Source organism: Chamaea fasciata, unplaced genomic scaffold (genome assembly GCF_029207755.1).
Source record: "Chamaea fasciata isolate MVZ Bird 193981 ecotype frontalis unplaced genomic scaffold, bChaFas1.0.hap1 SCAF_13, whole genome shotgun sequence".
NCBI classification, from domain to species: Eukaryota; Metazoa; Chordata; class Aves; order Passeriformes; family Sylviidae; genus Chamaea; species Chamaea fasciata.
In genome coordinates, this window is record NW_027094098.1 from 16841528 (window position 1) to 16867165 (window position 25638).

General features: G+C 44.0%; 1 protein-coding gene and 1 long non-coding RNA gene across 12 annotated transcripts in view; one reads left to right on the forward strand and one right to left on the reverse strand.

The window, feature by feature from the left end:
* FOXP1 (forkhead box P1) overlaps positions 1–25638 on the reverse strand; it is a 438146-nt gene that overhangs the window by 89052 nt on the left and 323456 nt on the right. For all 11 annotated transcript variants that reach the window (XM_066195730.1, XM_066195729.1, XM_066195721.1 and 8 more), the window contains one exon: positions 23552–23677. In XM_066195730.1, the coding sequence (XP_066051827.1) occupies positions 23552–23677 (126 nt within the window). The remainder of the gene's footprint in view (positions 1–23551; positions 23678–25638) is intronic.
* LOC136296564 (uncharacterized) lies at positions 15574–23587 on the forward strand. Its single transcript, XR_010722958.1, has 3 exons — positions 15574–15779; positions 20195–20255; positions 21327–23587. It is a non-coding gene; the product is annotated as an uncharacterized lncRNA (long non-coding RNA).

A 25638-nucleotide genomic window follows, 5' to 3' on the forward strand; every position in this document is an offset into this window, starting at 1 on the left:
GAGGATGCCTTTTTCTCTGAGAGCTCAGCCTGCAGTGTTTCTGGCCTGGCTTTGCAGTGGCCTGCACCATTTCAAGGCAGTCAACAGCCTCGACATCTCTCCCTCCTCATCTGCAAAATGGGGATAATATGACTTATTTCAGGATCTTCTGTAGACCAACATTTGCAAAACACTTTGAAAAATGCAAGGTGCTGTCTAAGCACTGAGTGCTGGCCACAGAACCTGCAAGCCGTATTTTTAAAGCATTTTATATCCTTTCATATAAAAGCTTCATACCTGCAAGCTCAGCCAACATCTCCTCTGGGCTAAAAACTTCAGCCTTAGTAACAGAGATGGTAGCACTTGTTAAGTAAGGTCACCATGAAATATAAGGCACTTCTAGGCCAGCAAAATATTTTAAAAGACCAAGAAGAACCATAAACTCCCACTTTAATTCCATTCAATTACGAAGAGTCATCACAGACAGAGACCATCAGACGGGGATGTTCAAAACAGAATACATAAAGTAATACATTAAAAATAACTGTGAGAGAGTGTGGCAGGCTGGATGGCTATTTGGCACTGTGTGCCCATGGGATCTGATCCATATCAGGCGGTCGCATCTTTCACCCAGGTGAAAGAAAATGATCACTGGATACTAAGCTCTAAGGTCCTAGTGAGAGGAATAGATCATGAATTATGACAAGTATAGTGGAATAAATGATTTTGCTATGCCATTATTTTACACGTACACTTTATTCACAGACTTTTGCAGGAACCTATCCATGCAGAGAGCACGGATTTGCCTACAGAAAAGCCTCAGCTGCCTGCAGGGCAGGGGAGGAAAAAAAATAAGGAAAGGACATCCACAAAGTGAAATCTTCTCTAACCAGAGTCAACCTGTCCCAAACGAGTCAACTTTATGTCTAGTCCTAATATGAGGCAATTTCTACCTAAACCAGCAAAGCATCTGCACTTAATCCTCGGGATGTTCTCCTGGGCAGGCACGGCCAAACGGGTCCCACTTTATGCTCTGGCAACTGGCAGTAGTGGGCCAAATCCTGTGCCCTGCTTCCCAAATACAAATTTGGGAGTGATTCAGCTGAATTTAGGTGCCAGTGCCGCTGTGGCACAGAGGAGCCCACCCGCCCAGTGGGGCCACTCAAAGCCTGGCAAAGGCAAGCGCCAAACCAGGCTGCTCAGCACTTGGACTGGGGCCACGGGCCGCTTGAAAAGCAAACTGCTGCTTGCAGTTCTGAGGGAAAAAGGCCATCTCAGATACTATTCCCACTCCTGGATCCCCAGGCCCATTTTTGTGGGGTTAAATCATATTTTCCTGTTTTGAGAATGCTTCATTTTCCCTTGCTGCTGTTTGAAAGACCTACAAAAACAAATGGGGAAAACAACTGACTAAACAGGAAACAGTGAAACTTATAACCCACAAAGTGGTGAGAAAAAGGACAAAGTAAACAGGTTTTTTTGGGTCATTTTTAATAATCTCAGCTAATGCCCTCATGGTAAAATATCTTCAGGGAAAATGTGATTTTTAGGCTGATGGTGTCAAACAAAACAGAACTCCAAAGCAATTAACATTTAAGTAATCCTTGTGTCTCTGTTACTCTTCTTTTTTTTGATGAGAAACTGTCATTTTTCTTACTGGCCCTGCAAATTCTGCATGAACAAGGCTCTTTAAATCCCCCCAGTGCTGTACAATGGTTTAAATTTCACTTCATGGCATGCTTTAAATTACCATTCACATCTTCATTTAATGCATCATTTTATAATGCCAGTGTTACTAGTTAATTTATATATACACAGCAGGATGTGTCAACATTCAGGTGAGTTATGAATATGATTGTACAGGAGTTATGGAAGACATTTCAGCAAAATTATGGTTCCCTCTAAACATAAAAATATTAATAATGAATCAGACATCACAGGTAAACAACAAATTTTATATAATTGCTCCCCCCCATGCATCTAGATAAATAAATAAATAAATAAGGCATCATTTTTGCTCTGCATTCATATTTGATTGATCTTAATAAATTGCCATCTCCTTTCCTAATAAACTGTAATCTCTTGTTTCCGCCACAAAGTAAAATTTATTAGCACACTCTTCTACCAGCAGGTCTGCATCACTCACAACACAGTGTGCAAATTGTTCCAAGTATGCTTGGGCATTATTCATAATTTATTTTTCTGCCCCAAAGTACACAATATATTGAGAGGTAATCACCACTAACTGTTCTCAGTTACTTTCCTTAATTATGTGAGATGACATTTATGTCACGTACAGTAGAGGAAATGCTGCGGTTTCCACTGAAACTCCTTTTTTTTATTATTTTTTTTTTGCCATGGGTTGAAACACAGTGTTCATACAGAGAAAACCTTCTTAGGACAGGAAAGACTGGAGGTGGTATCTGGTAGGAGATGGGAACACCTCCACTTGAAAAGAACAAGCCCTGTCTACCAAAATAACCCACTGGGCATGACAACAGCAATGGCTCCGAGAGGCAAAGTAGGTGTTTTGTCGTGATGTTAAAGTTGCCATGGTAAGAAAAAAAATAACAGAGAATAAAACATCAACAAAACAAATGTCAATCAAACACATTTTTGCCTGTTAAGTATTAACCAGTGAACTCCTGGCCACCCCAGAGCATCTCCTGCCCAGTGTCGCAGTGCAGCCAGGCGGGCGCTGTGGGCTGGAGCCGCCCCGGGGTCCCCAGCTGGGTGTTCTGGGCTGGATCACCCCAGTTTGGGGCTGGTGTGGAATGCAGTGCTGGAAGCACTGCCCTCTCCTGGTAATCTGTCTCTCTCATCAGGAGACCTAATGCTTCACGTCACTCGCAAAGGATCCTCTTCAAAAACACAGGTCTGCTTTCACAACAACCAAACCTACACACACGAATGTATCACCAGAGATATAAATTAAAATAAAACTGATTAACTATGGGTCCCTTTAGGTAATAACACCTATCAGACCATTGTGCTCACAGTCCAGGAGTGCTGAGTTCTGTATTCTGGTACTCCTGTGAGGACACCCTCTACCACCACCGGGCATTGTCCTTTTTCACTCACTCTGTTGGGAACACCTACCAGAGTATTTTCAATATATTTCAATAAAACACCCTCTTAGCAGTAATGGGCCACTGTTCCTATTTCAGTGGTCCCCAAGGTTTCATGATACAGTTTATTTAGCTGGCTCATAGTTCCAAGCTTTCTCCCAATATTCAAAAGCTATTTTTAATTTTTTTAAAGAAGGCAGCCAAGGGAAGAGCTTTTTCTCTTCTTTAAAAAGCAAAACAATTAAGTTGACACATGCAACAAAACAACTCAAATTATTTCCTAAAGAGGTGTTTAGTCAACAGCCCTCATGGCTAGATGGGAGTGCAAAGAAAAGCTGTGACACTCCTGGTGCTACACAGGGATGGAGTTTGGAAGCAGCACTGGGATCTCTGCTCCTGCTAGAAAAAGCACTGTGACTCCAGGAATCAAATGCATGTGGAAAAAGAGCTTTTTAGGAAGCAGGGCTTGGTGAGGACGTATCCCCATGACCACCACCCTGTGATGCCACAGTGTCCTTCTCCTCCTCCTCACTGTCTCTGGGTCAGGAGCATCCCCTCACTAAGCCCGGATGGGGAATGGGCGGGGAGGAGGAGGTGGTGCTGTTTTGGGAAAACAGGACTGCAGGGCAGGAGAAGTCCCAGCCTCAGCACAGCCTTTGGCCACGTCAGTCATTTTGATGGTGCACATCTGGTTTCACATGGGTGAGAAACAGGCGGCCGTGCTGCCTAAGCAAACAGCCCAGCCACAGGACTTTGCTCTCCCATCCCTTGGGGTCATCCCACCGGCTCAGAGTCCTTTGTGCATCACTAAGCAGGGCTCACTCTGTGCTCTGGGCTTTTCCTTTGTACTTCACTCCGGCCCTTCGCAGCGCAATGCCACGTTTTATCACTTCATTCCAAATAAACGGGCCTGAACTTAACGCAAGGACAGGGTCCTCCCCTCCCGCTTCCCTTCTCCAGGCAAATGCGGCTCCTGTCTGCGAGCAAGGGTTATGACCCATCAACATTTCCTATCCAAATCCAGCTGCTGCTTATTCCAATCCTTTCCCCTCCCCGACCCTGAGCCACCAGAAAAGAGAGGATGCTGAGTTGCAGTAGGTCTTGGGGCTGGAGAGGATGTGGTGTGGCAGCCAGGACCTGCTCCATTGCTGCAGCCATCACGGCAAAAGATAAACAAGTAAATAAAAGAATATTTCTGTGGTCCCTGAAAGACAAAAAAAAAAAAAAAAAAAAAGGCTTCCTGTAGCAAGAGAAATCCCTCAAATGAGTCTAAAGACTTTGGTTTGGAAAAGCACAAACTCGCGGCAAAGTGTGTAACAGGAGAGGAATACTAGAAAAATTCTTCTCTGGAAGGAGACATCAATTCTCTGCCCTCAAATGCAGCCGCTCCTGGGGCAGAGGGTGGCAGCAACTTCACCATACAGAGCCCTGAAGGAATTCAGGACACCTGAGGCACCAAATCCTTCACTCGAATGAAATTGCAGGGTGATTAAGCAGAGAGAATGTATCTATCCAAACTGTAATTTGGCCAGCACAATGGATCTAACACCCCTATTCTTGGGAGGAAAAAAAAAAAAAGTACTGTATTTGAAGTTCAAAATCTAATTAACTGTTTGAGAAAAAGAATTCTGTTTTTAAAAGAAAATTCCCAACAATATAAAGAGAATTAGTGCCAAAGTTTTTGAAGAACCGCATAAAACGGTATGAAAAACGTATGATATTGTAATAATAGGAATGACTGGATTTGCTCAAATGTTCCTTATACCTTATAACGCAAGAATAAAATACAGTGTAAATCCTTCTATCTACGTAAGTTCCCTGTACAGAAAAATCTCTCCTTTAATAGGTTTACACCTTTAACATGTATTAGTTTGGAAAAGTCCTAGGGTATAATTACACATCTTGGCTTGGCACATTAATAGCTGTTCCCTTCATTTACTGATTTCTTTTACTGGTCAATTTGCTGTTTTACTACATTGCTCTTACAGCTTGGCTTCCCCCCTGTGCTGGGAAGGGCAGAGGGGCCGAGCTGGCCACGGGCTCTGTGAGCTGCCTTGGGGAGGCCGCTTTTGATACCTTGATCCCGGCCATCTGCACGCATGATGCTCGTCTGGGATGTGGCATTTGCATCCAAGTTTGTCAGCAAGCTGCAGGTCACAGGCAGAAGTAAGCAGAGCTGCCCTCGCTTCCAGGAAAATCTGTGCAGGAATACACTCTACGGGCCCAGGAGAGAATGAGCCAAGCAGGGCTTCTCCAGGGCTTGGTGCCACCTTTCTGGTCTCCCTCCAGTACCCCAGAGAGCACTTGCTGCTGCCCAGGCTCCTGACCCTGCATCCTTCCCCATGGCTTTTCCTCACAAATCTCCTTTGCCACCTTGCATCCCCCAACCCCTTCCCTGCTCCAGGCTTTTGCTGTTGTCTCAGGTTTTGCCCTCTGCTCCTCTGGAGGTCCATCCCTATTGCTCCTCCTCACCTTCTTTCTCCCTATGGCTTTAGAGACCTGGAGGGATGCTCACCTGGGACAGGATGCTCGCCTTGCTCCATCACTCGTCTGGGAAAGGACCATTTTCCCTGTGATGGAGAAGGGACACACCTAATGATCTATGCCACCAGTCTCCACAGGTTGCCTGTACATGCCCCAGCTCCAGACTCACAGCAAAGTTCACATTTGCTAAGCCTCTGTCCAGTTTCTACAGGTTTTTCGACAGTTTAAGGGTTTTCTTGTGTTGTAGTGGAGCCATTCAGTTAATGGGTTCTCAGCACTGCCATTATAAACCAGAACTTTTCAGGTGTTTATTACTCAGCTTTAAAAATTGGCTCTATGCTGAAATTTGGCAAACGAAGTGTCAGCCTAGGAGAAAATTTTATTTTTTGCCAATTATATACTCTAAAAAAAAAAGTGACCCCATTTTGGCCTCCATAAAAACGCAGCTTTTGCTTCCTCAATGACACTGGTGAAGTAACAAGTCAATATTGTAATAGTGCCAGCAGAATTGAGTGATTTAATGCCTAAAATTGCTTTGAAGGTGAAGAGTGCTATCGAGCTGCTAATTATTAACTATTATTACTGATCCTGCCGCACAACAAAGATGCAAACAGAAAACAGAGGAAACACGAGACATCACTGGGAAAACCAGGCAGAATTGGAATAAGGGTCCAGCACTGAACACGGAGGAGCTGGAAAACAAGAGTCAGGAGCCTTGGCAGGGTGGGATCCTCCAGCCAACGCAAGAATAATGAACTGATATGGAAATATTATTTTTCGTTTTCCAGGACGGTATTTCAAACACAAATAAAATACAAATGAAACAGTGTAGCCTGCTCCATGCCAAAGCTAGCAACGATGTGGGATCAAAATCAACTTTAAACCAAGCTGAGCAGAGGTCAGTAGGAACCTCATATTGCTCAGCTGAAGCCAAGAGAAACTTTGCCATTTAATCCAATGTGTGGAAGACAGAGCCCTGAAGGTGCTGAGGACGGGTGACCTTGCCTCAGCTGCCCTGCAGTCAGACATCCACATAAAAACGGGATGGGAATTTCAAAGATCCCCACAGACTTACATCCTCTGAATTTTCAGGACTCTTTCAAATCCTGTATGCACAGGAATAGCAGCATCCGAATTACACACCCCAAAATCTGACCTAGAGATCTGACACGGCTGAAGAGAGGGATAAGGAAGTGATCTCTACTCTGAACATCTCCAGCCACTCAATCCACTGTGTCACCTTTCTAGGGGGACTGTGGCTCCGTAGTAGAAAGGTGACTGAGTATTTCTTCTTTGAGGGAACAGTGAGGACCAGGAGCTGAGTGAGGCTGGGGCACGCTGCCATTTGGAATGTGCTCTACCAAAGCAGCCATGAAAAGTCATTGGGGCTGCTTTCAAACACAGTAAAAAAGAAAAAAAAAAAAAAAAACAACCCAATCTATCTTTCTGGAAACTTTCTGCTTGTCTAAGTGGCAGCTATTTAAATACAATTAACAAGCAAATGATTTTAAAATTACAATACATTTAGTAAGGCAGCATCACAAACAATTTGCATCTCATTAAAGTGTTTGAAGCTGCAGAATCAACCTCCCAAAAGGGCTGCAGATCAAATGGGAAACACAGTCACAGTCAACAGCTTCTGCACTGTCCTGTGACTCCAGACACACTGCAGGAGGACAGCAGAGGGGGGTGGTCACTGTCCAGCTGAGCCCCTGGCTGGAACACCCCCGTGGGGAGTTCTGGCCACTGCTCTCGGCACAAGGACGGATGCCACAAGCCACAGCCTTGCTGGAAGTGGGTGTAAAACAAGGAAGGAAGGAAGAGGGTGTGTGTGCGTGCGTGCGTGCATGTGGGATGGGCACTTTTTAATATACATTCATGAACAAAGAGTTTAAAGAGATTGCAAGCTATTTACTCAGCTCTATATATAATTAAAAGTTTATAGATCACACCGCCACAAACCTTCTGAGATTGCTGCCGGGTTTGGACACACATTAATTCCCAGGGGCCTCCTGTAGAACAATCCCATACCGATGAGTGCAGCAGGAAAAGCCTCAAAGAAGTAACAGTCTTAAATGCTTCCAATTCACTTTCAACTGTGATTTACTGTGGTGGTTCCATTTAACCCGGAGGATTTAGCAACACTTCCCAGATCACAGACCACCTCCCCTCGTGCCTTTGGCTTCCTTTAGAAAGCCAGGCTGATGCACCAAGCCCTGCTGGATCCATCCTAAGATACAGGTTTTGCTAAGCACAGCTCCAGATAGGTACCTGTGTGGGGCAGGGCTGCTGGTTTTGCTGTCGGTGCAGCTCCTGCCACACAAGACCCTTCTGTTGTAGCCCATGGAGGAGAGTGACCTGCCAGGAGGCTGGTGGGGAGCTATTGCTGCCGGGTGGGAAGGAATATACACCAGAAATAATTCCTAGATGAATGAGGAATGCAGCTAAAGAGCCTTAATTTCACTTATCAGGAGGCTTGAAGGTGAGGATGTCCACAAGAGAGGATGTCCCTGAATCAGTCACTTCTCACAATCAGCCTCAAGTGCTGACACTGCCAGCACTGACCTACACTCCAACCACACCTTTAAATCCAAAAGCTTGCTCCAAAGTACTGCACAAAATGAAAAGGCAGAAACAATACCTTCCCTAGAGTTGAGCACAAGTTTTGAAATAACCTTTTACTTGCTGTGCCTCCAACTCCACGGGCTGTGGAGCTGCACGTGACAGTTGTTTAACGCTGCGCAGCACAGTTATACACAGCGCTGGCAGGGGAGAGCAAGAAAAGAGTTTACAATTGAATCTGCAGAGGAAATTCGGGTAAGTTGAATTATCCATCTGGAAGCTGGCCAAGGGCTGGGACTACTCCCAGAAGAAGCAACCAGTTTTGCTCGTCCTTTGAAAGGCAGCACCTCTGAGCTGCCCGTGGCTGTCGCTCGCTGCTCCTACGAGAGCAGGGCCAGCACATCCTCTGTGCTCCTCCTGGCAGGGAGGCTTTCCTGGGATCCAGGGATCTTGTCGTGCTGCTGAGAAACCTGTCAGTGGTGACAAGGGGCTGAGAGAACTGATACCCTGCAGTGTCTCTGCAAGGGGAGTGGCAGCCTGGGAAGCCCAATAAAAAGTGAGATGGAAAAAGGAACTAATAGAAAAATCCACAGGTAAAAGCAAACCAGTCATCATCAGGTGCATTCACTGCTCTGGGCACTGCAAACCAGAGCAGCTCCAGAGCCCTTTGGGTGGTTCCCAGGTCTCTCCATCCCTGGTGCCGACACAGCCAGCATGTGTCACCCCAAAACTTCCTGCCCAGAGATGCCGCCAACTATTGACACAGGCCTTGTGTGCTTCTTTTTCAGGCCTGTGGTTTTGTAGTTTGTCAAAACAGGATACTATTTAAATTTCAAATGTTACGATTTAAACAAAGGTGAAATAGTTACTGCTGTTTTAGCAACCAGACGTCAGGCTCTGCTCAAGCACACACCTTTTTTTTGTTTTTAAAAGACCTCAGTCCTCTCTGCCAGCACGCTCTCCCTGCAAACCTGGATGCGAAGACAAGTGTCTAAGCAAAACAACACTCACTTTCTATGAATTACTGAACATGTGTAATTCATTTATCTGTAATATTGTGCTAAACTCAGCTCCAATTAAACAAACGAAAACACCTGCTTAGCACACATAGATCTTTCCATACCTCAGGGGAAGACACATCAGCGTGCTCTGTAGTACAATCTGGCTCAGAAGCCTACACTAACAATGCAAAGCTGGGATTTTTCTTTTTTTCTTAAATGCACATAGGCAAGGAGATAAAAAAAAATCAGAGAGAGATTTTGGGGACGGAGTATTTGTGTTTGGTATTTCTATCTATAGCACGTGCAGTTCTGTGATGTTGTAAGTGCTCACTGGGGGCTTCTCATGGGCAGCTGCACCTGAGGGCATGCATCACTCCGGGGAAAAAAGTGGGATAATGAAAACTTTCAAACACACATAACTGGCCCCAGATATTATGATACTGTAAAACTACCAAGGAGACCTCGTGTTGACAAATTTATTGAGGTGGGGAGAAGACGTTTCCTTTTCTCGCTCTGCTTCTGGACCACAGGCATCCAGCAGCTCGATGGGACATCCCTGCTGTTGTCCCCCCACATTGACGGGTCAGAAACACAGTGACACGCAGTGAAAATCGCAGTGACGCACTGACCAGGGTCACCCCAACACAGGGGCTGAGACCGGCCCCAGCACCCCAGACATCCCAGCAGCAGAAATGAGACACAGCCTCATGTGACACACGTCTCGGACCAGCAGAGGGACATCCCTTTGGGGGTGCCTTGGTTGGTTTGGGAGCCCGCGGTGCTTGGCCGGGTGCAGCAGCCGCCATCAGCAGAGCCTGCAGCCTGCCAGATCCCCTACACTTAACTCATTTCCTATTCTTCACTCACTGCCTGCAGACAATAAGCTGTCAATCAGATCCCCAGCAGAACATTCACAATTATCTTCCCCATCCTGCACCTCAGCATGGCCCCGTGCGAGCGGCTCCATCCCGAGCTGCTCACACACGAGCCATTTGCAACTCTTCCGTCGCCAAAACTGCCCCGACTCCAGAGGAGGGGGAGGAAATTGAATTTCCTCGTGTTTTCAAATAAAAGTACTGCGGTGGCAAAGCACAGAAGCAAAAGAGCAGGCTTCCTACAGGTGTGAGGCAAAAGCAACCAGGAATGGAAAACCTGCATCCAGGGCAAGGACAAAAGCTGTTTACTGTCTCTTTTTTTTATTTTTACACTTTTTTTTTTTTTTCTTTTACCAAAATCAAAGTTACAAACTGAAAGGGGTTTTTTTTTTAAATTATTTTTGTTTTGTTTTTCTTCCCCTTTTTTTATTTAGGACAGGGTGGTCCCCTCCGCTCACTCCTGCAGAATTAGCAACAAACCACCACCACAATTTTGCAGCTGGCCTCCTGACCATTGCTGAGTTCTCCCAGAAGAAACTGGTTTGTTTTTCCACTGGGTAGACACAGCTGAGTGAAGGACTCAAAATGAGCACACTTTCCAAGTAAAAAATAACAGTGATGCAAGTCAGAACTATACCTTCCCTTGTAGTGGCAGTTGCTGACAACGTGATTTAAAAATATCTGAACTGTGTTCTGCATGATGTTAATGCTCGTATTCCAGAGAGAAATCCCCAATACCTTCGGGGCACTTTCCAAACACTGCAGCCTGAGAAACTGTCCAGGATGGGCCCATTCCTAATAGCACTGAAATCACTGCCATTGCTAAATTAGGAGAAAATCCGTACAGTCATCATTCACTGCACTGTGACTGCACTGATTTTCTGCTCCACTGTCTGCTCAAGGGTCAGCATGGTTAACGGTGAGGAGATATTCCCTCTCCTACTAATTGATCTGGACACATCTTTGATGGCTGTCAAACAGAAAGGTAACTAGTGCCATTATGGCTGTTTTTTGTTTTGTTTTGTTTTGGTTTTTTTCTTACTTTCACTTTTTAACTCTTGCACAGGAAATTTCTACAACCTTTTCTGATGAAAAATAACCTGTCTGATATTTCCCCTCTCCTTTAAAATGCTTATCTTGCTCCGAATCTGCAAAGTGTGATATCATCAAGGAAGGTCAAGCTTCACAGGAGCTAATGGCTCTGCTGTGTGCTCCCACCACTTTGAAAAGACGAACAATAGTCCCTCAAGTGCTGCTGCCGGTGGCACAGCAGCAATTCACCATGGAGGGTGAGAAATCTGAAATTAAAATAAACTGCTTAAAACCTGCAGATAGAGAGGGGGGATGCAGGAGACAGAATAAAACGGGACAATCTCTGAACCCAATCAACAAAGCGCTCATTGTTCCAGTTTATGGCAAGTAACACAGCAATAAATATTGAGCCAAGGAAGTTAACCTGTATCCACAGCCTTTGAATAAACACCAAAGCTGAAAGTAAAATCAATGCCAGGCCTTTGGCTCTTGCCAACTCATGCTTTATTCCCTGCTTGGCTTTGTTTTTACTTTTGGGGATTTTCTTTGCCTTCTCTCCTGTTATTCATACCTTCCTGTAGGAACTCCTTATCACACAGGAAAATGACAAACAGAAGGAACTGCCAAGCACACGAATAAACTCAGTTGCGTTCTGCAAATCTACCTGGGTGCAGGTAACTGGGAAGAAAAGGGCTGGGGAATTCACAGATTCACAGCCTCTGTGAAGCCAGGGGAGTCCCCACCTCCTTCCCACACCCTTTCTCCTCACAGGTGACCTGATGCAATCCTGCAGACCTCTCTAACCATCAAATCCAGCTCAGTGTTTACCCTGCAGGGTAGCACAGGCAGCATGAGGCATCTCTGCAAGATACAGGCATGTTCATCTCTCTTACAGAAGTTTGAGCATTCATCTCTTGATCTCAGTACAAATAAACGTCCTGGTTAGTTCTCATTTTTCCTCAAGTGGTTTATCCACTCCCATGCCAACACCTCAGCCAGTAATACAGGTTTTCACAGCAAGTATTAATTCTGACTTCACTTTTAAATCACATTTTCTTCATTTGAGCATATTATATTCCACAGTACCAGGCGTGAGCATCATGCAAAAGGCATTCTGGTCCACAGTTGTGAATACAGCTGTGTAGGCAGAGGAATATTTGTTTTCCAAGTAATTTGTGCACATTCACAAAATTACAGCTGTCTGCAGTTCTCCCGAAATATCTGTCCTGATGTTTACAAGCCATAAAATATAATCTGTCTTTTCTAGAGTTTCAACCGGTAAAATTGGAAATTTATATATTTATATGTACATTATTATTTTTCTTAGAGATTGGCTACTTCCCATTACATACTGCCTATTAAGCCCACATAACTTCAGGAGCCTCTGCCCTTAACAAAAGTGGACAAACCCTTGTGAGAGCCAGAAGGGCCTCTCCAACAAGCTTCATGGATCACTCAGCGTGTTGCATTTCATTCTTATCTCACAGGAACCATCCCCTGAAGACCACACGAAATGAAGATCTGGGTTACAAACCAGCTTAGGGTGACAGGCCTTGACACAGAAAGAGCTCATGGTTGGGATGGACAGGGAAGGTTTCACCAACTTGTGTCCACTGACAACAGTGACCAACCATCAATCATCTTCACGCATCTGTTCTTGTAGGCAAAATCAACAGGATTAAAATGATTAAATTTGCACTGTAGTTATGAACTACTGGGCTAGGCTGGTGCTTGGCGTCTCCCAAGAGGTTTGCTGCAGAAGTTTATCTGAGCTATTAAGTGTTAGCCAAAGGAATTGCATTCATTTTGGGATTTGGTGTTGGTTTTTTTTCCCCAGTGAAAGATGGGAAATGTTTCACAAGTGTTTCAGATTTTTGCCTTTTTCACAACAAGACCCTGATTCCCTTCAGTTCAATTCCTACCTCTCTGAATATACAAAACATCAATCCCTAGGACAGCAAAGCCCTTGGGATAAAATCTTCCAAGCGAACGTGGAAATGAATGCGCACTGCACCTGGTCAACTGACACTGCTCAAAGTCCAGGAGGCTAACCACAAGTAACTCTTTCACCCAGAGTTTTGATGAGCAACAAAATGCAGAAAACAAAAAAAGAATCATCAGAGAATCACAGAATGGTCTGGGTTGCAAGGGACCTTATGGCCCATCCAGTTACAAGCCTCCTGCCATGGGCAGAGACTCCTTCCACTACACCAAGTTGCTCCAAACCCCATCAACCTGGCCTTGAACACTTCCAGGGACTCCTGCTACTAGAGTGACTTTGGTGTAAAACTGATTTGAAAGAAATATCAGAGGTAGGAAGCTGTATCCATCTCAGTGGGATCCCTCAACTCCAGCATATGGGATGGTTATCACTTAAACCCAGGACAAATCTGGCCAGAGCTGTTCAACTTAGTGCTGCAACCCACCCGAGAGGTCCACATGGATGCACTGATGTGTCATAAAAGGCCCAGCATTGAGATAAACCACAGGTGAGTAACTTAAATCTGTAAATGCTTAAAAAATGTCGGACAGTGACAGAACTGGCAAGGAAGCACTGAGCTTTGATAATCTGTACTGCTTTTAACACCCTCAGTCTGTGTGCTCCACTGCATTACGTACTCCATGCACGCTGGCACACGGCATGAGCTATGCAGCTGCAACTTGGCTCTCACCACACAACACGATGGAAAAAACTTTCTGAGGGGCCTGTGGTACCAAAGTCCAGCACCAGTGACCTCGGGGGCATCAGTGACCTCATCAGCTCCAGCACGAGTGTCGCTGTCTCCTGGCTCCCCTCTCCAGCACCCATCTCTACCTGAGCTCCTCCTGTCATCTTCCTACCCTGCTCCAAAGCAAGTTCAAAAATTTTTCAGCTAGACAAGCTAAACCCAGGATGTAGATTTTCCAATTAGTCTCTGTTTAAACATCTGTTGGTAGACTGCATTTAACATCAGTTATTTGAGCAAAGTGCAATTTGATTAGGCTGTCTGAAACGGAGCCAAAGTCTGCAAAATAATAGCTCAATTAAATTTTGTTTTGCTTTCATTTGTCTTATACTTTCCTGAGTGTGATACAGTTGCATATAATCAAGTAAACTAATTCCTTTCAAAATGAGATATTTCAGTGCTTTTTCCATCTCCTCTTAAAGTTTATTTAATAATCTATTCCATCTTCTCCATGCTTCATCGAACTTCAGCCTGACACAAAGTACATTTCTTTCTTGTGCCTTCAGTCTACTTTAATCTTCCAGGCTTTCAGTGACTTGAGATTATGTGCCATTAATGTTACACCTTAAATAGATTAGTAATTTATAAAAGGCAGATTACACTTATCAGGCAAATAAAAACATTTCAGCAACACAACAGCCTCTTCTCTCTGCACACACCACAAAATATTTTGCCAACCTGACGACACAGCTGTAAAACTGTCAAGCTCCAAAGCCACATCCAAGAAGCATTTCCATTTGTTTCCCTGGGTTTAGTTTCTACTTATTCTATGTTGCACTTGTTGCCCTGAAACTTCAATATTAGCTCTAGAGATTTAAACACATGAGGCAAACAGCTGCTCTCCTCCACTCCAGCAAACCAGATCAAAATGCCTTCTCTCTTTCTCTGCTGCCTTTTTTTTTTCTCCTTTCTTTTTAAACAAATTGCTGTAAATCAAGTATTTCTGGCAAAGTTGATGGTTTCAGGGCAAAATTCTGCTCTGTGCTCATCACTGCAGCCTCCTCCAGTGCAAACTCCTCTCAGACGGTGTGTGAGGAACACCAGCACTTCCCCATCCTGACTAAAGAAACTTTGCCTTGAGGATTAAAAAAAAAACATAAAAAAGTCACAGTAACTTAGCTGCTATGTAGATGAGCCTGTGATTTAAATTAAAACATTAAACATTTAAACATTACCTTGTTTCACACGTCTGTTAAAAAAAAAAAAAAAAGCAGCACCACATACTCTTTGAGAGAATTCTTTTATCAGAGATTTTTGATACACAGTACTTTTCCTTTAGTGTTTTTCTAACATATTTGTTGCAAAGTGTGAACACAAAGGGACAAGCTGAAATAGGTATCTGGCAGGCTCTTCCCAGCGCGTGCTGCCGAAAGCCACAAGCAGTACTGCAGTTGTGACAAACCTGTTATTTTGCTGCATGAAGGCAAGCGACTCCTCCAGCACTCCCTGCCCTGCCACTCTTTAAAATATTCCTGCAACAAAACAACCTTAAAAACCGAGAGGCATCCCAAGTCCGTGGAAGTTCAAAATGGGATATGTCCTATTTAAAATGTAGAGAGCTACTAAATATGACAACCATTTGATGTATGAAAATTATTCACAACCGAAAACAGACAGTCTGGAAATAGCTGGGATGACTTCATTTAGACAGAATTACCCAAATCTGTTTCTAATATACACAGTACACATAATAAATTTTTACAATATGACAAGGAAAACAAACTTAATAAAAGTTCCTGATCTTTTGTTACACAAGCAAGCTATAGCCATGCTATGTTTATAATATTTTGCCCATGATATCACAGCTCAGTAACAAAAGCTAAGCATCACACATAACAGTTTCTAGGTATGACTTCACCTCGCCGTGCCAGCACTGCACCCGTCAGCCTGGCAGTACCACCTTCCCCAACCCACAGCCCATGCTTGCTGGACTGTTTTTGACTAAGAGTTTCCTTTTCTCCTTCTCCCAGGCTCCCTCTCTGCTTCGGGAAGCTGTGGATCTCTGTGACGGGAGTTTGTTTTTTTCCAACTACACCAGGACTCATCTGAACGGTAAGAGATTTTTAGCCTGTTTCCTTCACTCCTGGTTATTTGACAAGTGCTTGAAAACCCTGTTATAAACAATCTCTGTAGGAAAACAGATGATGTCTTACGATCACAGAAGGTAATTTTTTCAAGAACCCAACTTTTTGAGCATTTCCCAGATGCACCGCGTCAATCTTCCTGCGTTTGACTATCTCAGCTGGTTTTCCAGCCCGGGCATCGCGCCAGGCGGGCCGGACTGCCCCTCATTGTCACTTCTGTTCGATGGCACTTGCACCCACTGCTGTTATTCCAGGCTTCAGGAAATTTTCTAACCACTGGACAGGCTCCAGCACCGCGCACTAATAAGTTGCAGATTGCAGCACTCGAAGAGTGTGTGTGTGTGTGTGTGTGTGCGTGCGTGCGTGTGTCAGATCGGGGCCGCACTTTGTAGGAGGGGGGGAAAAAAACAGTAGTTCAAAAATGCTGCCTACTCAAATTGACAGAAAAGTGACCCCTGCACTTCATCAGAAATTCCTGCAGACTGACAAAATAAAGGAGTTTGCTTTTATCACACACAGTAAGACTCATATGGAAAAATGGAAACACTACATCACTCGACCTTAGGTTGCCCCCTTTTCAACCGCAGATGAATATTATGTATAAAAATTGTAAATCAATTTGAGATGTATTAAAGGAGATTCTCTTTTTCTGTATTAAAGGTAATACCTTTTAATCTCAAGATTTATTTTGTAATGTCAAGTAAATGAGACAGACTTAATTTCTGTAACTGAATTTTGTTACTCTTAAGTCTCTTTAGCATCTCTCTGCGTGGTGTTCACAGAATTTCCTACCCTTTGCTTTGCATCAGGAAATAATGAGCAAGCGGCACTTACCCAACACTGAGTCACAAATATTTGCCTACATTAACAGAGCATTAAAAGCCATTTTAAACAACTTAAGGAAATTGTGCTAGCCTTTGAACTGTGATTCACTACTAGGAGAAATTAGGAAACTTTTCCTCTTCTAAAGGCAAAAATCAGCTGCTGTAACCTCCTTGTAATATCATTAGGTCCTAGAGCAGATTTTCGTCTTACAGATCCTCACACAATAGATTTCTTTGCTTAATGAAACTACTTCTGAAATTTTCCTACACTCAGTGTTAGGTACTTTGAAATTTCAATCCTTTCACATCCTTGAACTCTCATCAACATTTTTTTTCCAGACTGTGTCAATAAAATTGATTACTTGCAGTTCTGAACTCTGTTCTGCACATGGAAATAAAACAATTTGTTTTAAAGTATTTTCTGAAGAAAGCAGAACTTGGCAATCACATCTCCAAGATCAAAAAATAAAAAAAAAAAAGAAGAAAGAGGGACAATCCAACCAGGCGAGCCTTGCCCACGAGAAGCAAAACGAAAAGAAACCTCTCCAGCAAACAAAAGAGAAGCGAGGTCCTGATTTCACGATTTTATCACGGCAGCGACGCAGGCTCAATCCCTGACATCCCCACATCATCAGGCTCGCCGCTGTCCTCCTGATTGATATATCTCCCTGTCGGATGTGCACGATCTTTTCGGATCATTAATATGTTCATTAATTTGTTATCAATTCTGGCTCGCTGTACTTACAGCGCTCGGTGCCGCGGCTGGTGCGTGCCTCGGCAGCGCCGTGCAATCACACACGGACGGACCCCTGGCTCCCCGGTTGTTGAGATGCCTCATACCTACAACCAATCTGTTGCTTTTACAAGTTTAATCTCGGTATTAAGGAGCTGATTGTGGAACCATGTCGCTATAACATCTTCAACCCAGCTGTACATCATATAAACCGCTATAGGAGGGGGCAGTCTCCCATCATTCCTGGCAGCAGCACATACCTTTAACTCCCTAATCTGTAATACTACAAAATACAGCTCTCATTTCTTCCCAAGCACAAGTGGACTACCAGCAAGGGTCCAACAGTGTTATTCCTAATTACCTTTTTTTCACTCTTGATCCTGTGGCGCTCATAATTAGTTACCTGGGGCTGCAATCCAATTTGAAGTGATGACAAGAAAGTGATCCATGAAAAAGTAATAAGTTAAATCCAATTTCAGCCTTCCTCTAATTAAATGCACATGGAACTAATGACTCAAACCCTACCATTTCAGTGATAATGGTAATTAGCGAGGTGGGAGTCACTCTCTTTTTTCAACACTGTAGGTGTAAACCACAAGGTAAAATGGCAGGAGCACTCTTAATTACATGTGTCATTTTGTCAGCAATTTACACATTTCTGACCAGTCAGGAAGGTTTCATTTGTTTTCCCCTTCCCCGAGGTGGGTAAGGCACGTTCAGGCTCTGGTACTGCCCGCCCCACATCCCTGCTCTCAACCTGGGCAGAAATCACAGCTTTTTACAAACCTGCTCTGTAAATGCTTAATGTCAAAGCAGAAAACCTGCAAGAAAATTATACTCGAGGAGCTGAAAATGAGGGATCCTGGCTTCTACTTTGCCCCTCAGGACTGACTTCTTTCCAAGAGTCAGATGCCAAACTCCCAAATATCACAGCAGAGCTGCACACCTCAACACCACTGAGGGCTCGCAGCTCTCCAACCTTGGGCGAGTCACTTAATATCTCTGTCAGGGTTTACATGGCTATAAAATGAGAATAATCATGTTTGCTGACAGTGCCTCACACTGCCAGCTCTCTCAGTATACTGCTATTTTCCTACAAGCTTCATTTTTTGGAATCATGATATTACAGGATAATCACAGGCTTCTTTTAAGAACAAACATATTTGTCAGCTTTCTGCTCAGTCTAAAAAGCTGGGAAAATCGAATAATAAATGCTTTAAAAAATATAAAAAGGCAGCAAAAAAGGTCTATAGGTGTCATGAAAAAAAAAACCCTTAGTATCAAAATTTTCAAGCTGATCATGTAATTTTGGGGATCTGACTCAGAGTTTGTTCTGTTTGTGGGGTGGATGATGTCTGCATTTCACAGACACATTCCAAGAACTGACTAACATTTATAATTGGGCTTAGGGGTGAAAAATAAATAAGAACTAAGGGGTTCTTTGGTAAAAACCAGCAAAATTCAACTTTGCCTAATTTCCAAAGTCAAAAACAGATAATGAAAGATTCAAGTGAAATTTTCATAGGCAAACTTCAAACCTTGCAGAAGCAAAATCCTGACCCAAGCTGAGTTGGTGCCAGAATTCCCACTGGCTTGACTGAGGCCAAATTCTGATCAATTTCTGTATTAAAGAGCGAAACAGAGAGATACTCATACAAACGGAATAAATACATTTGCAAATTTACTTCTTCTGCCAAATTATCGGCCGAGACAATTTCTCTACCAGTTGTTAAATTTACCACTATGTAAAAAAGGTTCCCTGGGTGTAAAACCTGAGACAACACAACTGAGACTTGTGTGCTCCAAGTGAAATGGAGCATACCCTGCCCTTCACCTCTCAGTGTTTATTGCGTTGTCAAACTAACAAATCCTAATTTCATTTAAAAAAATAATAATTTCCCCCAACATCAAGCTACAGCGATTTTTTTTTCTTCTCGCCCTCTTCCACTTCTCAAGATACTGGAAAGATATATTAAGATAATATAGCATGCAAATTAAATTCTACAAAAGCCCAGCCAAAAGGCTGCTTTAAAAAGCAGCGGTATGCAAAGGCGAGGACAGCTCTGTCCTCTCAGCCTCCCCCAGTCTCACCCTGAGAATTTAAACCAAACCCAAATTCTTTTCTTGGCTGTGACTTAAAGGGAAGATTTATTTTTTTGTTTTGCCAAGCAAAAACAGAAGTTTCCATCCCAGTAATTTCATTATTTCTTCTCTCCAAACACACGCAGGTTAACGATCAGAGAAGAAATCTCATTTAATCACATAAAAAATGTCAAGTGATGGGTTTCAATTGCGAGATACTGATTTGGACATCCTAAATTTGTTTTCAGTCCAGTATCCAACTTCCAGTTCAATGCAACACACAACATTTACGTCTTTGAAAAAAACTGTATTTTTAGTATTGCCAAAACACACATGCACTTTTACTTTCTTGGGAGAAAAATGTGTCTCTTGATTTGTTTCCAATCTGTGTGCTCTTGCCAGCAACTAAAATGCTTGAAGAACCAAAATGAAAAATCGGTAAGAGCATCGGCAATTAAAGCTGCAAATTTTAATCAATACATCTATTAATACAGATATATTTATCTTGGCCAGGAAAAATGTGCACATTTTCAAAATCCTAAGCATACCTGGTCTGTTAAATTATTTGTTTCACAGACTCAAGGAAATCCAATGTCTATGGCAAATATATTATCAAACAGCCTTTGGTCTTTTTTTCACTTCCAGTAATTTTTTGTGGTACTGGTATTTTTTATGTTTTTTCCCCAACTGCTGGTTATTAAATCCATTTCTTAACTTTCAATTTTCTTTTGTTTGTGTCATCAGGCTGCGAAACCGGAGGTCACTGCCAAATCTAAACCACGGCAGTGTGCGATAGGCTCAAAATGTGAGTCATCCTGTATTTGGAGATTCGGGGTTTTTCAGCTATCAGCAGAGCACATCTCCAGTCCTGCGTCCAAGTTCTTACACACTGAGTATCTCACGATCTGCGAAAAGCAGATCTTCAGGTAGAGCTGCCAAGATCAAGAGAACCCTCCCCCTCAATAGGATTGCAGGAGCCCACTGTCATTTAAACACTACTGAAGACACCATGTCCCAGTGTGGCCACAGGATGCTGGGATACATTTCAGTTCCTTGGCTATTTAATCAGGGAATGAAGAAGGAATAGAGGAAATTATCCACGAGGTGATAACAGATTAGCTACACAGTATAGATCAGATTAATCTTCTGCATCTGTTTGTGGTGATGGGGTTTAGAGGGCGCATTTCCAGCCCCAGTACTGGCCTCCCCTCCTGGGGCAGGCAGGGCCATGGAGCATGTTAGTGGGAAAAGCGGCAGCCCAGGCAGACAGCATCCCTCCCTGTTCCATACAAAGCTCCCCAGCACTCGTGCTGGGCGCTGCTCACCGGTGCCCTCGCCAAGCACAGCAGGGATGAGCGACGCCTATGGTGTTCTTGTTATACATGAAGCCTGTTTGTCACAAAAAAACCCCAGGTGACTGCTAACTGCTGTGGCCATTGAATGAGACGTTTCTCTTTGCAAGTGAAGCCCAAAGATAACTTGTTCATTATTTAAACAAACTTATGAAAAACCGGCACGTTTCCCCCACCCTTTATATTTATTCCATGTACCGTCAGCAACAGGCATCACCTCGTCAGCATGGCCCCATCTGACTTCAGGGGGTGTGGGTGCTTGTGTGGCTGCAGTTTTACTCAGAAATTCTACCCCCAGCAGCACCATTTCCTTTCAGCAACAGATTTTCATTACAGGGATGCACTTGGGGGTGTTACATCCAAGAGGACTTCCAGTATGTTTCAGACCGCAAAAGCACCAGGAGTGAGAAGGGGGGAAAAAAAAAAAAAAGACTGGGCAGTCATTTGAATCAGTGAGTGACAGGCTGGGCCAGCTCTCTGTATACATTAATAAATTAGAATTTTAATTGTGTCTCTGACTGCAGGAGCTGCTCCAGCACTTTAATACGTACCAACAATTGGCTATGTTATGGAATCCACGATGTGGCCTTCACTGTTGACCTCTGCAACACAATTCCCAGTCTGACTACGGAAACTGTTTGGTTTGATCCTTTCAACTTATTTGAATCCTGACAAATAAGCTCACAGCTGAAAGGTCAACACAGTCATATTTCATCCTCTGGAGCTATTCTTAAGACATCTGCACAACAAAGCACTTCTTTTAGTACCTGACACTGGACCTAGCCAGCACAATCTCTCATTAAAAATGTCCCCAGTGGAAGAGTCTATTAAAAGGCATATGGATCAGCTATGGATTTACCAAATAAAATATTTTTGAAAGCATTAATGTAACGCTTTGGATTATGGCTCTCGACGCTGCCAATAAAACGTATATTTGCCCAATGACAAAATGCTTCATACTTTCCAAAAGAATAATAGCCCGGCTGTAAAGCGCGAGGTGTTGTCCAGCAGCTGGAGCACAGGGGCGGGAGCCAGGAACTCATGAATCTTAATCCTACCCCTAAACCCAATTCCCTCTGTGATCCTAAGTGAGTTGCTTAACCTGCATCCCTCAGTTTCCCAGTCCAGAACTGGGATAATGCTACTTACTTATCAGACTTTCCTTCTGGGGATGTTTTGGAGATTAGTATTTGCAAAATGCTTTGAAGATGAAATCACTACACCAAAGCTTGACGTTGTCCACGCTGGGCCAAGGGCTTCAGTTGACATCTATTCCTCACTCAGGCAAAACTCCCCTTGAAGTCCCCATCGGCTTTATTTGGGTAAGAACCACAGAATTGGGCCCTCTCACTTTACTGTCAAGGCCTCTAGCGATGTTGGCTTTACCTTCCATATTCTACTACATATTTAAAGAGCCTAGCATCCGTATTTTTGTAGGAAAATAATCTGAAGCACATATAAAAGGCAAGAGAAGCAGCAATGCTGTCAGAGAGCTCATGGTGATAGTATATCAAACTAAAAAAAAAAAAAAAAAGAAAAAGTAGAAAGAGCAAAACAGACATGAGTTTGACAACGTGCTATGACAACAAGAGGAAAAAAAAAATCCGGAAGGAATTTGGGGCTACAGAGGCTGAAGCATCAGATATAGAAGAACAAGATAAGATAAATATCCCAGCTACAGGGCTCTGTGCAACTGCAGCTGAACTGCTGCATTCAGGACCTTATTATCAAAAATCCACTGACATGCTGCAACTGCAGAGAGCAGTAATAAAAGCAATAACCAGCTGCAAACCAGCGAAGTGGTCAAGGGTCTGGAAGTGCCAGTTTACGAAATACATAAAGAACTAGATACATATAATTTGCCAAAGCTGGCAAGTACGCGTTAGTATCTCGGATGTTTGAGGAGTGTGAACACGAGGCAAGGCAAGGGACTGACTCAGTATTTATACAAGCAGTATTACTTGGAGCAAGAGGATGGAATTAAAGTGGAAAGTTCCTGAGCGTGTGCTTTGTTATGGAAAACTATCCGAAGGAAAATAATAGCAGTCCCACCATCACTTGGGATTTCTAACACTAGAATAGCAAAAAAAAAAAAAAAGAAAAAAAAAAAAAAAAGGAAACTGTGATACATGACCTAATAGGTCTTTCTTGTCTTTAACTCCCCGTGATTTATCCCACAAGACTAGCAGAATGTACTCCAAAGCCCCATATGTGTGCATACATCTTCTGTTTGGGAATGTTGTATTGGTTTTAGCTCTCTGAATTCATAACAGCACAAAGCCCTCTAATATTTAGATTTTATTTCTGAAGATGTCCATAAATCAGCAGACAATAAAAGGGGAAAAAAACACACCGATGATATGATATCCTAGTATTTCCCAATATCCTTGACACAGCAAATCAACGGTTTGAGTGAACACAGACTACAAATGGAACAGCAATCAAACAGAAATGTTAATGCAAATCTCCTATGCACACTGACACAGTAACAAAAGCTATCCCATTTTGTCATGATCCAACCCTACCAGATGCTAATAAAAGTACACGCTCACGATTTGTAAATATGCCGTAGGTGGGACTTTCAAGAGCATCCAGCATCAATCCTGCTGCCACATACACCAGCCACAGCCACACTGTGGACACAGGGAGGAAGCTCCTGAAGGCTCCATGCCAGTGTTTGCATGGAAGACGCATTTATTCAGCTTTTACAAGCCCCAGACCCTCACAGTGGCCCACAGGCTCCCCTTACCTGAAGGGCTGGCTGTTTGTCATTCCTCTTCGGAGACTTTATTCCACTAACTTGCTGCTGCTGCTGCTGCTGCTGTTGCTGCTGCTGCTGCTGTTGCAGGAGAAGCTGTCGTGCCACCTGGAGAGCCTGTAGGGAGAAAGAGGTTGGAGAATTGAGTTCACAGCCAAGAGGACATGGGGAGCTACACAAACAGCAGAGGGGCAAGGCAATCCCTGGTCATGGGGTACTGCTCCACTCCTGATGCACCTCCACTGAGGAAAGCAGTGGCTGCCACAAAAATAACACCTCGCATGCAATGGGGTGACAGCCCACCACTGATTTCCCGTTTTGACTAAGGAGAAAAAGAGCAGCAAGTTGATGTTTGCCTCCTGGGTGGGAGCCTCAAGTAACTGCAGGAATCCTAGTGGTGGGCTCCACAGAGTAGTTTTTGTCCCCCTGGAGCAGCTCACAGCCCTCCTCACTAATGGGCAGGCTCCCGTGCTTTCGGATCTCAGAAAGCTTTCAGCTTTCCTCCTCTCCAGCAGATCAGGTTGGGTTTACAGAAGAGGGCAGTCATATATCACTGTCTGCTGCCCTGAGCACCAGAGAACATCAAGGAAGCTTCTGGAAGGCCATGGTGGGAGAAAGAGGAGAGGCAGCGGCAGGCAGAGCCGTGCTGAAGGCTGAGAAAGCTGCAAGGAGCTGGAGAGAATGCAAAGAAAAGCAGGGACATCATTCCACCTCACCAAAATCCAGGACTTGGACTTTGATGATCCTTGTGGGTCCCTTCCAGCTCAGGATGTTCTCTGATCCTATGAAAATCAGTGTCAGCTCATGACAGACCAGCTGCGGGGACTCACTGGGAGGGGGCACAGCAGTAAAGGGACGGTGTGACAGTGGAGGGGCAAGGGACATGACCCTGAAAGCATGAGCAGGCAGGATGTGGGGCAATTATTGCAAAACGTCATGCAAAGCAGAGGAGAGCCCCTCAACACCGGAGCCTGCTGCTCTGCAAGGCCTGATTTCTCCATCAGGTGGGGAAAAGAAAGCAAGAGGAGATGAAAGAGGAAAAGACGAGAAGCAAGTCCCTGCCCCGGCTCCCTCCTGGCTCCCCAGCCAGGGGACAGCAAGGATGATCCCTGCAAGACAGACTGTGGCGCAGCTGAGGCTCTGCTGGCGAGACCCCAGCCTGCTGCTCCCGGAGGATTCACCAGCACCGGACCCGGGCCTCCTTGGTCTCCTTGGAGACGTTCAGTACATGTGTAGGTGGAAAAGTGGGAAGGCTGAAGACTTCATTAATGTAAAACACGAAAAATAGTCCCTTTGCAAGATGCCTACATGGAAGGAGAGAAAAAGCCTTCCCCACTCCTACTGTGTATGTTCTCTGAGTGATTTAATTAATACCTATTTAATTAAGAAGTCAGATATGCTTCAGGTTTCACTTGCTCCTTCAAGTTGCGGAGTGTTTAATCTCAGCACAGAACTGCTGGGAAAGGTTTGATACCAAGGTCTGCAAACTCGAGTCCCAACCCCCCCACCCCTCCCCCAGTAAAACCTTGTTATTTTATGGCCTAGACTCATCTTTTCCCTTTTGGAGAGACACTGGTCAGCTCAGTGGACTGAAGAACCACACTGTTGACCAGGGCAAGTGGGCAGGAGAGACCTTATAATGCTCTGGCAACAAGCCCACCTTTCCAATTCTTTCCAATTTAATAACAAGTCTCCACTGGATCAGAAAAACTCTCAGAGGGTGGATACAATTTCCAGCGGAGCTTGGTACAGTGCAGGTAAAATTAGATTTTGCATTTCAAGCAGGTCAGATCTTAGTCCACCCAGAACACCTCTGAATTGGTCCATGTCCCTGCAATGGGTGCAGGGAGCTGCTGGGCACGGATCTGGGCTCACACACAAAGCCACCACCCCACAATGGTGCACCATCAAGAACCAGAAAACCCTACAGCCTGCCAAAAAATTCAATGCAACCAAAGAAACCTTTATGCAGAAAGTGCTAAGGACGGTTAAAAAATACCTTATTTGTATTGAATAAACTTATTTAGCTGTTAAAGCATCTTCAAGGGTGGGCAGAGGCAGCAGAAATAAAACCTACA